The following is a 13,938-nucleotide window of genomic DNA, read 5'->3' on the forward strand; positions in this document are numbered from 1 at the left end:
CCGTACAAATAAAATGTCTGAAACTGAATTTCTATATGCATACAAATTGAATCTATATTTGTGTTTTCATACACACATAAGATTTGCTTGGCTTCAGCTAGTTTATGCATCTGGTAAAATGCAAACATTAGATCTACACACTTCTGTTCAGCCAGAGTAAAAGAAGAAACATTGAATGGGTTCATCCTATTTAAAATGAATACTATCAGCAAATTAAATGCATTTTTTTTTGTGTGCTTGGCTCTTAGCTTTTTAAATAATGTTTATACAAACTGTAGGTAGATATTATTATTTCCACCCCAATAAAACCTACCTATCATTGTTCTGATACTTTAAGCAGATCATTGCCCAAGTCCCTGACGTCTTCTGGGGGTTGTGGAAAAAAGCTCAAAATGGCAAAGTTGAATTCCTTGCAAAGGTAAAGATTTCAGTCCTCATTACAACAGAGAAAAAGAGAGAAAAAATATTAAAATCCTCAATGCTCATCAACAGGGTCCTCTCGAGTTGATTGTAACTCTTTCACCACTCCCATCATGCATGTTGTGGACCATCAGAAGATTTTCTTCATAAATAAGTGTAGGCCGATAGAATAACTGTCTGGGAAAATATTACAATGCGAGCTGTGCTATTTGTGGGAGCATTTGTTGTTGTCTGCGTACCTGAGAACTAGAAATGTGTTGATAGGAAATCCTGTAATGCCACACCATTGATCCTCTGCTCTCACTCACACAAACCTTGGAGAGCAAAGATCGAGTGGGCTCAAAATCACATGAACATATTGTGTGTTGGCTTGCCAAGTACAGACTTAAGCACAGCATGATCTTTTCCCACATAGATCAGCCTTCATCACTGACATCATGCTATACAAGATCAGCATTTTGCACTTTCAACAAAAACACTTTTGCTCCATCCTGTATTGAGTATTCCAAACATTTGCTAGATTCTGGTTTGCATAGAAACCGGTTAAATGATTTTTATTTTGGGGTGAAAAAAGCATCAGTAATAACAAAAATACTGACTATTCAGCTTAAAATGGATTTGCTTATAGGCTGATTTTTATAACAAAAATCATTACTTGTGTTGACATTTTCTATTTGTACAAAGTACAATCAAAGTATCATCAATGCATCCAAATTGATTGAGACCCTTTTTTTGGCAGACAAAAGCAATGCAAATGCAAGCATGAAAACGTGCTTAGGATAATATAATAATTTTATGATTATACATGCATAAATTTGTATTTTTTTTTAATTATTATATTAGTCATAATATGTTATGTGGCAAAATTTTGAGAGACTGTATCAATAGGATGATATCTGTAAATTTTGGTTTAAACACAATACGCTAACTTACAATGTAAACATTAAATAATGTGTTAAATCTGTATTAAGACTGACTTTTGTTTTTGTTAAAATCTCATGAGAGTTTGAGACAGTAGCCATTACAACTTCCAGTGAAACAGAAGAATTAACACAGAACAGAGATTAGGCCTGTCAGATCTGTAAAATATGAGGACATGAAAAGAGCAATACTGACCAGACAGGACATCAACCTTTGCCCATTCAAACCTGAATGTTGATGATCTGACAAATCACGATTCTGACAAACACGGACATGCATCTAAATACCCACATCTGACTCTGGCCAGCTGTGGCACAAAGGCTAAATCGTTTGATTATGATAAAGGGTAGGACCATTCCTCATGGTGTGTGTCTGACAGGGCGACATTTTCAGAGTCTAGACTGTTAACTTCTGGCATTTTAAAGCAGATCAGACTGAGGGCAGAGGTTAGGGTTAAGCTCTACCTGAGGAAAGAATAATATACCAAAGCATACGTGCATCCATAAATAAATTTATACATAATACCAATACATTCTGATGATCAGAGTGATTACCAAAAGCAATGTCTGTCATTTTATCTTCAGGCTGTTTGTATATCTATATCTATATCTATATCTATATCTATCTATCTATCTATCTATCTATCTATCTATCTATATATATATATATATAAATATATATATAAATATACATACAAGGGCGTAGTTTTGGTTTGGACTATCATCTATGCAAAGTTGGTGCAATAAAGTAACATCATAGTTAACAATTACTTGTTTACATATGATATACACGTGTGTGTGTGTATTTTATATTATATTATTTAGGCACTTAAAGGCTATAGTTTGACAGAATGTTCTAATTCAACATGCCATGGGAAGTCAATCTAACTTAACATTTTCTTATACTGATATTGTTTATTTCTTACTCCTTAACAGTTCATCAGGCTCTTAATGCTTGAAACTATGCCATCTTTTGGAATATCTGAAGGCCATGTACCATATTCTTAACTGAAGCATTTGTTATAATAAGACTAGCCTATTAATCATTACAGAGAGTGATTCGCACAATGCTCAAGAACTGCACTTCAGTCATATTGAGCCAGAGGCGGCGCCAGAGTATTTTGAACGCAGGTGCTGAGGGGGTGCTAGATCATTGACAGAGGGAGCTGGGATATTTATAGTGAATAACCAAATCAGGTTATTATTTATTTTTTTAATATGAATAATAAAATAAATATAAGGAAACGTGCCCACTCTATTTTGTAATATTCTTTAATTTTGTAGTCCATATGAAAAGGTGCGTTTCTATTAAAGGCACGTCCATGTGGAGATGGCGAGTCAGCGTCGGCATTCGGCAACTTTGTCTTTGGACCCGACACTGACTCAGAAAGCACTAGTTTATTAATGTCTTTTTTTCCCCTGACACATTCATAATCACTTTGCCGGTGCTTTGATTGCTTTATGTGCGAGCTTGAGCACAGAATATGCTTTAGCCTAATCCCCCTTTTTCTTGTCTTAAAAAATGGGCACGGCCATTTGTAAATTTGTCTTGTTTCTTGTGTTATCTTCTTCATCTTCTTCCAGCTATTTTTAGCTGAACAAATCAGTTTGTTTTGGTTGTTGATATTGGTTTTTTTTTTTTGTTTTATTATTTTATTTTAGTATTATCTTAATTATGAACACAATGGTTTGTAGTGCAAACAATTTTACCATTTACTGCACTTTGTTATTATTTTTGTTATTTATGTTTTGTGGTTAATAAAATTTTAGTATTTACTGTAGTTTTTTTTTTGCATTGAAGAAAAAGGTGGATACACCTGCCTATATATCAAAGTCAAAAAGTCAAAGTCTCCTTTATTGTCAATTCTTCCACATGTACAGCACATACATACAGAGAATTGAAATTGCGTTACTCTCAGACCCTTGGTGCATACAGATAACACTAACAGTAGAGCATAAAATACATATAGATACAGATTAAATATAAAATACAACTACACAAATATACAAATAAGGTCATGTAAAAAAAACAAAAACAAAAAAACAAAGATAAGCAAGCAGCACAAGGCATATGACAGATAGAGTGCAAACCTGTGAAATAAACAAACAGTGCAGATATAATGGGGAAGTTGTGGCCTAACGGTCAGAGTGTTGGACTTGCAATCCAAGGGTTGCAAGTTCGAGTCTCAGGCTGGCAGGAATTGTAGGTGGGGGGAGTGAATGTACAGCCCTCTCTCCACCCTCAATACCACGACTGAGGTGCCCTTGAGCAAGGCACTGAACCCCCAACTGCTCCCCGGGCGCTGCAGCATAAATGGCTACCCACTGCTCCGGCTGTGTGTTTATGGTGTTCACTGCTGTGTGTGTGCACTTTGGATGGGTTAAAAGCAGAGTATGGGTCACCATTCTTTACTGTATGTCACGTCACTAATGATTGTAGTGCGAAAGAGCTTATTCAGTCTGATTAAAGTGACAAAAAGTTCTTTATTTAAACTGACAGAAGAGGTAGTTGAATGAGGTCAGTTCAAAGTTGAATGAGGTAGTGAGCAGACCAATGCTGCACAAACTGACTGGTGCAGGTCACAGTGTGTTAGGGGGAGGGGGGAGTAGGAAGGACACAGGGATGTGAGAGCTAGGTGAGGGGGTCTGAGGATCAGAGTTCAGTGGTGGGTCAGCAGAATGAAGAGGAGGGTGTGATGGTGCTGGATGTGTTGTTGCCGACCCGTACTGCCTGAGGTCTTCCAGTCAGACTTGATGTGGTGCATGACTAGCTATTCAAAGCACTTCAAGAGAATAGGAGTAAGTGGAACTGGATGGTAGTCATTGAAGCAGGATACAGGCGGCTTCTTCGGGACTGGGATGATGGTGGTAGCTTTGAAGCATGTGGGGACAACAGCCTGACTTAATGAGATGTTTAATGTCTGTGAAGACATCAGTGAGTTCCACTGCACAGTCTCTCAGTACATGACCAGGAATGTTGTCAGGACCCGGAGCTTTGCGTGCATTGATCCTTCTGTGGGGATCTCCTCACGCTGTCCGTGGTCAACGTCATTTCCTGGATGCCGAGAGGAGGTGGAGTCTTCTGTGCAGTGGTGCTGTTTTGTACCTCAAAGCGAGCGAAGAAGGCGTTCAGCTCGTTCAGCAGGGAGATGGTGCTGTCACAGGTCCGTGGTGGGGGCTTGTAGTCTGTAATGGTCTGTATCCCCTGTCACAAGCTCCAAGTGTCCAGCTGTCACTGAAACGATGCGCTATCCTGATGTAGTTTCTTTTAGCTTCTCTGATGCCGCGGGATAGATTGGCCCTAGCTGTCTTCAGGCCCACCTCATCTCCAGCTCTGAATGCAGCATTCCGAGCCTTCAGTAGTCTGTAGACCTCCCCTGTCATCCATGGCTTCTGGTTGGCCCGGACAGTGATGGTCTTTGTGACTGTTACATCATCAATACACTTGTCTCTGAGTAATTCAGTCTCTGAGTACTCTTGGAGGTCTGTGGTGTTATTGTATGTGGCAGCCTGCTTAAACATATTCCAGTCAGTGGTGGTAAAACAGTCTTGAATAGCCTCTGACGACCCTTCTGGCCACACTTGTATCTGTTTGTGAACAGGTTTGGCAACTTTAACGAGCGGTCTGTAAGCAGGCATTAGCATGACAGTTATGTGGTCTGAAGCACTGAGGTGGGGGAGGAGTAGGGCCTTGTTAGCTCCTCTCTGTGTGGTATAAAAAAAAGTCCAGAGTGTTGTTTCCCCATATGGGAAAGTCTGTGTGTTTTGGGAACACACTCTTTAAGTCTGCGTGGTTGAAATCCCCAGCTAAGATGAGAAAAGCATCAGGGTGGGCTGTCTGCTTCTCACTGATGTGCTGGTACAGTTAATTTAGTGCCTTGCTCCTGTTGCTGTTGTTGGAGCTGGGACAGATGTATACAGCAACGAGCAGTATGGCTGTATATTCCCTCGGTTGATAGACCGGCCGGCACTTGATAATCATAAACTCCACCAGGGGTGAGCAGTGTTTGCAGACCACAACAGCATCGCGGCACCACGCATCATTGATGTAAACACAAAGCCCGCCGCCATGGGTCTTACCTCCCTCGACGAGAACTCTGTCCACTCGATAGCATGTTAGCTGATCGAGCTGAATAGCACAGTCCGGAACGCTGTTGCTGAGCCATGTTTCCGTGAACACAAAAACACAACAGTCTCTTACAGTTCTCTGAGTTGAGCGTAGTAGTCGGATGTGGTCCATTTTATTGTCCAAAGAGCTTACGTTAACCAGTACGATGGTTGGCATAGCTGGCTTGTGTGGGTTAACCATTAGCCTAGCCCAGATACCTCCGCCCTTACCCCTCTTCTGCTCCCTCTCACATGGCTTGTGGCGCCTCCGCTGTGGGTGAGATGCAGTAGTGGGGGTCGATGATGGTGTAGGCCTCCGGAGCAGACCGAGATCCTGCAGCTCTTTGGCGTGCGTGGAGTTTAACTCTAAAAATATGGTTCTGCTGACATCGAGCAGAAACGGGAGAGAGAGAAGCTGCAGCATGTGCACACGTCGCCATCTTAGTTACTACAGTGCTTAGTTATACAGTACATATATTAAAGGATGGTTAATATATTATCAGTCAGGGGCAGGCCTACTTAGCACAAGGAACGCTCCATTTTTAAAATAAAATGCTATAATGACTACGAAAAGTGCGACAGCTGCAAATCACGTCGTTATTGCATTGCACGAGTAATGCAAGCGTTATTGCATTGCACGAGTAATGCAAGCGTAAAGATTCAAATGTTTTTTTCTTTTTTATCATCTTAATTATTAAATACAATAGGCTACACTACAGCATGTATATAATTGATTACAGGAAAAAAAATCTGGGGGGTGCTATGGGAGTGCTTTTGTTTTGGGGGTGCTGAAGCACTTACTAGCCCCTCCCTAGCGCTGCCCATTGAGCTGATAACTGCTCCGTTCAGTTCGTAAGCAGTTTGCCAAGTATGCAGTTTTCCTGCGGAACTGGGCTTTAACACTGTTGTCCTGGGTTGTTTTTCATGTCCGCAGGTTGAAGCGACTCCAATAACATGATATTTATCCCCTGGAATCGAATTTTATCAGTGGAACCCCACCAAAAAACATGCATTTTTAACCCCTGGAATGCTTTTTTTTAACTGGGGACCCCCTCAAAATGCAATTGGGCTAGTTTTGAGTAGCGTTTGGGTGGGTTTTCTTGTAAAAACCTGGCAATCCTGTTTCGTACTGTAAGTAAAGTTAGCCTTTATAAAAGCACTGAAGGCGTGATTTAAATAATTAATATCCTGATTCAAGGTTTCCATTAACCATGGTATACTGTATATACCCCACACCCATCCCCCCCACAAACTACACCCCTGTGTGTATGTATGTGTATATATATATATATATATATATATATATATATATATATATATATATATATGTGTGTGTGTGTGTGTGTGTGTGTGTGTGTGTGTCTATATACATACATACACATATACATATATATATATATATATATATATATATATATATATATATATATATTAAATTAAATTAAATTAAATTTATGCATTTAGCAGACGCTTTTATCCAAAGCGACTTACAGTTAATTCAGGCTATCAATTTTTACCTATCATGTGTTCCCGGGGAATCGAAACCATATATATATATATATATATATATATATATATATATATATATATATATATATATATATATATATATGCAGAATGTAAGAATAAGAATGCACTTGGATGAGCAAAATGTAATACTAACCATATTAAACCTATGCCCCATGCCCATTAGGGATTACTACAGGCTGAATCGATTGGCAGCTCAACAGCAAAACTTCCTATTACCATTTGTATTGCGCCTCAACGGGTGTCATATGGTACTGCGAGACCCATGGCAGCCAAACATCACATCATTTACTTTTCTTTTGGGAAACATATAAGCCTTTGGGCAGACCAAAAGACACCTTGTATTTATTGAAATGCTTTGTATCAACAGCTTGCAGACAACTAGTCTATCCAAAAATATCAACTGACTTGGAGAGTATGGTTAAAATTTTGTTACCTTGTTCCTTCATCTTTAAGGCCAATGTGTTTCATTTGTTTAACCGCAGTGTCCTCTAGTGGGTACTGTTGTCTACTGCAGAACCAGATAGTTCACCTTGATCTACAAATGTCCTTTAATTAGTTGTATTTAAAAAAAAAAAAACCATATAATTCAATTCATAACAGTCAAGGAAATAATTGATCCAACAGCAGCAAGCTCAGATGTATTGTGAGTGACCAGCCAATAAATTAAAAAGGAATAGTTTTGTACACCCTATTAAAAAAAAAAAATACTAAAATGTATTTGAAATACATCTATTTTGTGCTTAGTATACTACAATGACATTTGCATATTTATGTGCTTAATAAAATGCCCTGCAGTTGTACCTTTGGTATACTAAACTGGTATACTTAAAGTCTGCTAAATTGGAACAACTAATTTTGCACTTTAATTGTGTGGAAGTAGTGCTGAGGTCCAACTAAAGATATACTGTGTAAACTAGTGCAAGTATACTTTACGTACACCTTAAATAGCTTGCATTTAAAGACTGATAATACAGAGAGACCATACAACCCTTATCAATAGTTATATTAAAACATTTTAGGCATAATATTAAGAAATGTGCATTGTGCAATAATGAAATACTCCAAATAAAGTTAAATTATAATTCTATATCACTAAGTCTTACGTGATATGTCAATAAATGTTAATGGATTTGAAGTACACTTAGTATAAAATAAATGTATTTTAAATAAATTATGAGTTTTTTTTTCTTCTAGTGCATACATTCCAGAAAATATTGTAGAATAATTAAAGCAGCTACACAGAGTACACTTATTTTTATATTAAATTTTTTTTAAGAAATGCTATAAAAGCCAATCTATAAATGCCCATCGCTTTGCCCATCACTTTTTGCTTAATGGTTAAATAATTATGTACAATAAATCAAGTTTTTCCAACAAAAATAAAAATGTGTATATTCCGTGTCTAAAACTGCAAATACTGAATTACTCCGTTAGCAGAGCTTTCAAATTATGTATCTGAATATTTTTAAATGATCATGAGACTATATTAATTATTTGTAGATATAATATCAAAACGTTGCTATATTACTTATAAACTCCACCAGGTGGGGCAAGCTGGGAAAACATCATATAGCTTAGCTCAGAAAAGCTCAAGCAGGTCTACCTTCATGCAGAGTTCAGTTCCAGTCCTGCTGTAACACACCTGACTGTATTTTTTAATGTACCCCATAACCTTAATAATCTGGTTCAAGTGTGTTTGATCAGGGTTGGATACAAACTCTACAGATCAGCAGATCTTTAGAAGCAGGACTGAGCACCCCTGGCCTCGCTATAAGAAATCAGCATTGTAATATTCTGATTTTTTTATTATTAAACAGTAATGCAGCAATTACATTACAGTAAACACACAGACAAACATTGTTGTTAAATAATATATGAATATAATAAAATAAAGGGTCATTCTTTTAACATGTGTGAAGAATATTTCCTTCACATCTCTGTTCAGTCAAATGAAATAGGCCTATTTACATATAACACCATGTCAGTGGGAAGTACACCATTTTGCTCCAGTCATCCAGTAACACTGCATACACTTTTTATATCTTTTTTTATATCATTTTTTTTTTTTTTGATAGAAAATCCTAACCAGTGTTAACTAATTCAAAGATCCCTTGCCATCCTAACACAAATCTATTCAACCCACACCACCAAATTTACGCTACACACACCCAGTGTGAATGCCCTTGTGGTGGGGAGCAACCACCAGTATTTCAAACAGTGGTCTGACCAAAGGCTAGACTCCAAAAAGCTCCATCCATCCTACGCTGGGTGCGTTCCAGGGTTGCTATAATGGGAAGAGAGTCTTTCCTAGTGAGGCTTCCTGGAGTGAAAAACACTAATGTGTAGGTATGCATCTTTAAACCTTAAATGGAAGCATATGTGGGCACGGAATAAAAGTTTACATAGGGCTGTAATCAGAGCGGGACTCTTTCTTTTATTTCTCCGCTCGATTTCCGTCTATTTTTCTCTGCAAATGAAGAGGTTGTGCTTGTGCACATGCAGACTGCACAGCTGAGAGTGATTAGTGTTAGCTGTAGTGCTAGTATTATCAGATTGGTACAAACCGCAGGGCTAACTGCACACAAGCCAAAAAGAGAAAGAGAAAGAAGAAGAAGAAGAGAAAGATGGCTGAAAATGGTTAAAAGGTTAGTCTCTTCGCAGGCACAATGCAAATGATTCAAATGAGATTTGTGAGATACTATACAGGCACATGCTCAAGTTACTGGATGAGTTTGTGTTCAGCTGCTCAGTATAAACACATTCACACTCATGAATACACATATGAACTCTGTATGAGTCACTAAGTGTCATCTCCACCCTAACACTCTAAATGTGCCATGAACTTTCTCACTCTCATTTCTAAGTTCACCATTCTCGCTTTCAGAGAAATAACAAAAGTATACAGGGGGAGGCGGGTTTGTGTTTGATTACTTGTTTAAAAAAAAAAAAATTAGAATCAGAATTATATTTCTTAGCAAAGAATGCTAAAATTCAGAAGCACAGGCACGAAAAAAAAGGCACATTTTGCATAAATCTTAAATGTATTTATTATATGATTATTCTTTGTATTTTTTCAGATTTTCTGACATTCAGTATTTTAGAAATTATACACCAACACAAAAGTTAAACACAAACCTCCACACGCACAAACACATTTTTATTTATAATTGCATTGCATTTATAAATTAAAAATTAAATAAACTTTATTTATAAAGAAATTATTATTAAACATTATAATTATTCATATCTATCTATCTATCTATCTATCTATCTATCTATCTATCTATCTATCTATCTATCTATCTATCTTATACATTATTTAATGTTACCATTAATATAATATAATACATTATTAAGTATATAATTTCCTTTCTTTCTTTATTTTTATTTATTTATTTATTTTTGTTAAAGTTACGTATAAGCTGTATTTGTGCCTGTGGAGGTTTGTGTTTAACTATTTTAACAGTGATCCTTTGTAGTATTTTCATGTGGAGAACGTGGGCAGTCCACTATTATTGCTGCCTTTTCATGGCGACAATACAAAGGAAGCAGGTAACACAAAACCAGCTGTCAAAACCACAAGTATACATTTATGCTCATTTCCTCTAGTTAAAAGGAAAAAATGGCTATAAAATGCTCTTCTATACTCTCTGTATGATCACATTATTTGGATCTATTATTGTATTTTTACAGTGTGTCTGAAATCCGGTATTTGATTATCTGTTGTTATTAAATATATTTCATTATTTAGTAATAGTAAGTGAGAGTCTGGAGTTGATACTATCATTGATTTTCTTGCACTTTAATTTGTTTTTAATATTATATTTTGTTGAACTAGTCTTTTTTGAAAGACTGAAAAAGACAAGAATAAACAACAGGTATCTTTGTGTGTTGTATGATTTATAATGTGAAGGAAATTAAAGTACCCTTTAGAGGTGTTTACAACTAATTCCTGACAGAGAGGCTACAAAAAGAAAGTAGATAAGAGAGAGCAAAATAAATGGTGCATGAAAGAGCACAGAGAGGACCTTGTAAGTAAGAGAGAGAGAAAGGAGGACATTGTAATTAAAGAAGAGAGTTCACTACAGAAGGGAAAAAGGAAGCAAATAAGCAAAATATAACAGCTGTTACAGACATAGCACTAGAACTCTATAATGGACAGCAATGTTTTGTAAACAGCCTTTGACAATTTCACAGCATTTCGCCAGACCTTCTATGTAAATAGACGTACAATACTGAGCATGTGTGTTTGTGTGTGGCCTTCAAAACAACTGAATGATCAAGTTATCCTCTGCCACTTGAGAGAAATGTCTTCATGATAAAACATTACGGAGGAATGAAGTGAAAGCTGTGGGCCTCTCGCCTACACATCGTTAGAGGCTGATGCATTCTCCTCCTCATCAATGTCCTTGTCTGAGCTCAATAATTCTGTCCGCAGGAATAATTTGTTGCTTCTTTTGGAAGTGTGTAATTTGTGGTTTATATGGGAAGGGATTTGTGGATCTTTTATTGAAATAAGGTACATTCCACGGAGCCCATCAAAGATATTAAGCCATTTTTGGTCACACAGACTTCATGTTTCTGTATAATTACCGGTCAGTGCTTCAGATAATCACAGCTGTGGTGATATTCAGAACAACAGCGCTCTTGCTTGTGTGATACTGCTTTTATGCAGTAATGGTTCAAGGTAATAATTAGATAATTTTAGTGGCTGTGTCTGAAATCACATATCCTCTGAGTAATTACTTTTGAATAAGTACTTTGTATCTGTTAAAAAAGTGTGTTCTATATAGTATGAATGTGTTTAGTATGAATGTAACATTTTTCATGTTTTTATTGTCATGTAACCACTCAGCGTCAACTTATTACAAATCCTAGCAAATCCTCTCTTGTGGTGCAATTAGGAATGGACATAGGTCATCTGGGTACTACAATAAATTCATGAATGAATCAGTGTTGTTAAACAACTCAGTTCAGTAAATGCTTCAATGATTATTCAAAAGGCAGTCACTTGTTTTGTTCCTGAATGAATCAATGACATGAAGTAACCTGTTTGGCTTGAATGATTCAATGATTTACTTGTAAAGTCATGCGCTTGTTGCCATCTACTGGTATATTTAAGTAACCTGCAGAAAGGTTCTCTGAAAAATCTCCACCACTACAGCACAGATTGACAGTCTTGCATTAGGTTACTGTAAATACAGGGCCTCTCATTTCAAAATTACCTAAAATTCAGTAGAAATATGCTTACATACTGTACTGTACATGAAGTAGTGTCTCAGCATAACACTGCAGTCTACACCATGATGGTCCCAACATAGGCGACAGGCCAAAATGGGGTGTGACCTCTATCTTGCTCCCTCTCTTTCTATGTATGTCTTTATTTCTGACACACAGATACACTATAACTCATGTACTAAACCACTTTTGTTTGTGTTGGTGTGTCTGACACTGATGCACAACCATTACTGAGCATGAGCTTTAACACTGCTATCATTATATCCTTTCACTTTCACTGAGTGAAATGGGACACTGAAAACACAATCTTCTTGCAAATACGAGAACAACGGGTCGATATTTGAGGTATGCATTTATAGGAAGAAACCATTCTCAATAATAACATATAGCTGCCTGAGTACACCTCCCCCACCTCCAACTGTTCACAGGGAATCCCGATGAAAAAAATGAGTTATTGATGTTGGAGGCTGATATCTCAGTGCTTAATGGACCAGGACTCACTTTAGATTCCCCTCTAAGACTACATTATTTCTGTATTATCTGTATTGTATATTTTTTTCTGTTCCATTCTATTTTCTGCCTGTTTCAATACTTTGAGTGCTGTATATGCTCTGGCAATATATGCTGACAATCATGCCAATAAAGCTATGTTGACTCTGAGATCCCTAGCGACAGCCTAAGACCCTTTAATATGCTGCTGGTCCATGCCAAATCCATCTGAAAGCTCGTCCAAACCCACACACTTGATTAAAACATGTCTATCTCAGATGCCATACACACTGCTGTGATAATTTACAACCCAACCATCCGGTAACCGGATGATGCGGTGTTCTGGAAATGCCCACTCCCCAAAAGAACCCCCTTCCCTCTTGTATCAACTCACCTCGTTATTTCGAAACTGCAGCCTTTCCTGAGTAACAGCGCTCTCTTTCGCATGATCCCCGATTTCTCTCGCCCCAAGTACATGTTAATATCCGAATTCATGGTGGTGGGATAGCAGGGCACACGGGTCCCGACTGCAGGCGCAGAGACACAGAGGCAGCGCGAGCGCTGATAATGATGGCGATGCGGCTCTGCTTCGCGTCTGGCGAATGGAGAACCAGGAGGGCGCACAAAGAGAGAGTGGTATATAAGATCAACAGTGGGTCCTCCTCCACGGGTAAAGCAAAAAAAGTGAGCAACACACTTTCTGCAGCCAGAGAAGGTATGATTTAACTGGATAAAATGTGCTTAGTGATTCGTAAACTCCATTCACCCCGGTTCCTTTGGATCAGAACTGCAAAAAGTCGTCGGCTGGATAATCTCCAGGTCGATCCCCCGTTCCCAGTTGTTTAGGGCACGTACTGTATACTGGAGTAATATATCGCTCCAGCCGTTGAGTCTGCGCGGTCCTAATGTCTACCCAGAAGAATGGAAGAAAATAATGAATTTTTGTGGGGCGGTGACTCTCTCAAATGAACGAGCATTCATTTGCGAGGTCATTTTTCTGGTGGCGAACATTTTTTCCCCCGGCGAGAACAATATAGCATAATTATTGATAAGACACTATTTTTCTTTAATTACTTAATTTCTTTATCTTTAGCTATTGTGTCATAGACTACACTCTATTCTAAAGAATTTACTCAGGAAGCCAAACCTCAAGCCATCACACATAAGTTTATTATAGCAGACAGACACTGATACCTAGAGTAAGTGTGAAACAAATGTGTGTCTGTGTGTGTGC

The 13,938-nt window shown here is 37.8% G+C and overlaps 1 protein-coding gene across 9 annotated transcripts in view; it reads right to left on the bottom strand.

Annotated features, from left to right (window-relative positions):
• The window catches only part of garnl3 (GTPase activating Rap/RanGAP domain like 3), a 64,941-nt gene extending 51,330 nt beyond the window's left edge, over window positions 1-13,611 (bottom strand). For 2 of the 9 annotated variants that reach the window (XM_042724216.1, XM_042724218.1), the window contains exon 1: window positions 13,099-13,610. In XM_042724216.1, coding sequence (XP_042580150.1) covers window positions 13,099-13,199 — 101 coding nt within the window. In that variant the 5' untranslated portion in view covers window positions 13,200-13,610. Of the gene's footprint in view, window positions 1-313; window positions 745-13,098 lie in introns of those variants that run through there. The other 7 variants (XM_042724215.1, XM_042724220.1, XM_042724221.1 and 4 more) reach the window with 7 other exon arrangements.
• Between the last annotated feature and the right edge of the window lie 327 nt (window positions 13,612-13,938).

This window comes from Cyprinus carpio, chromosome B5 (assembly GCF_018340385.1).
Source record: "Cyprinus carpio isolate SPL01 chromosome B5, ASM1834038v1, whole genome shotgun sequence".
Lineage (NCBI taxonomy): Eukaryota > Metazoa > Chordata > Actinopteri > Cypriniformes > Cyprinidae > Cyprinus > Cyprinus carpio.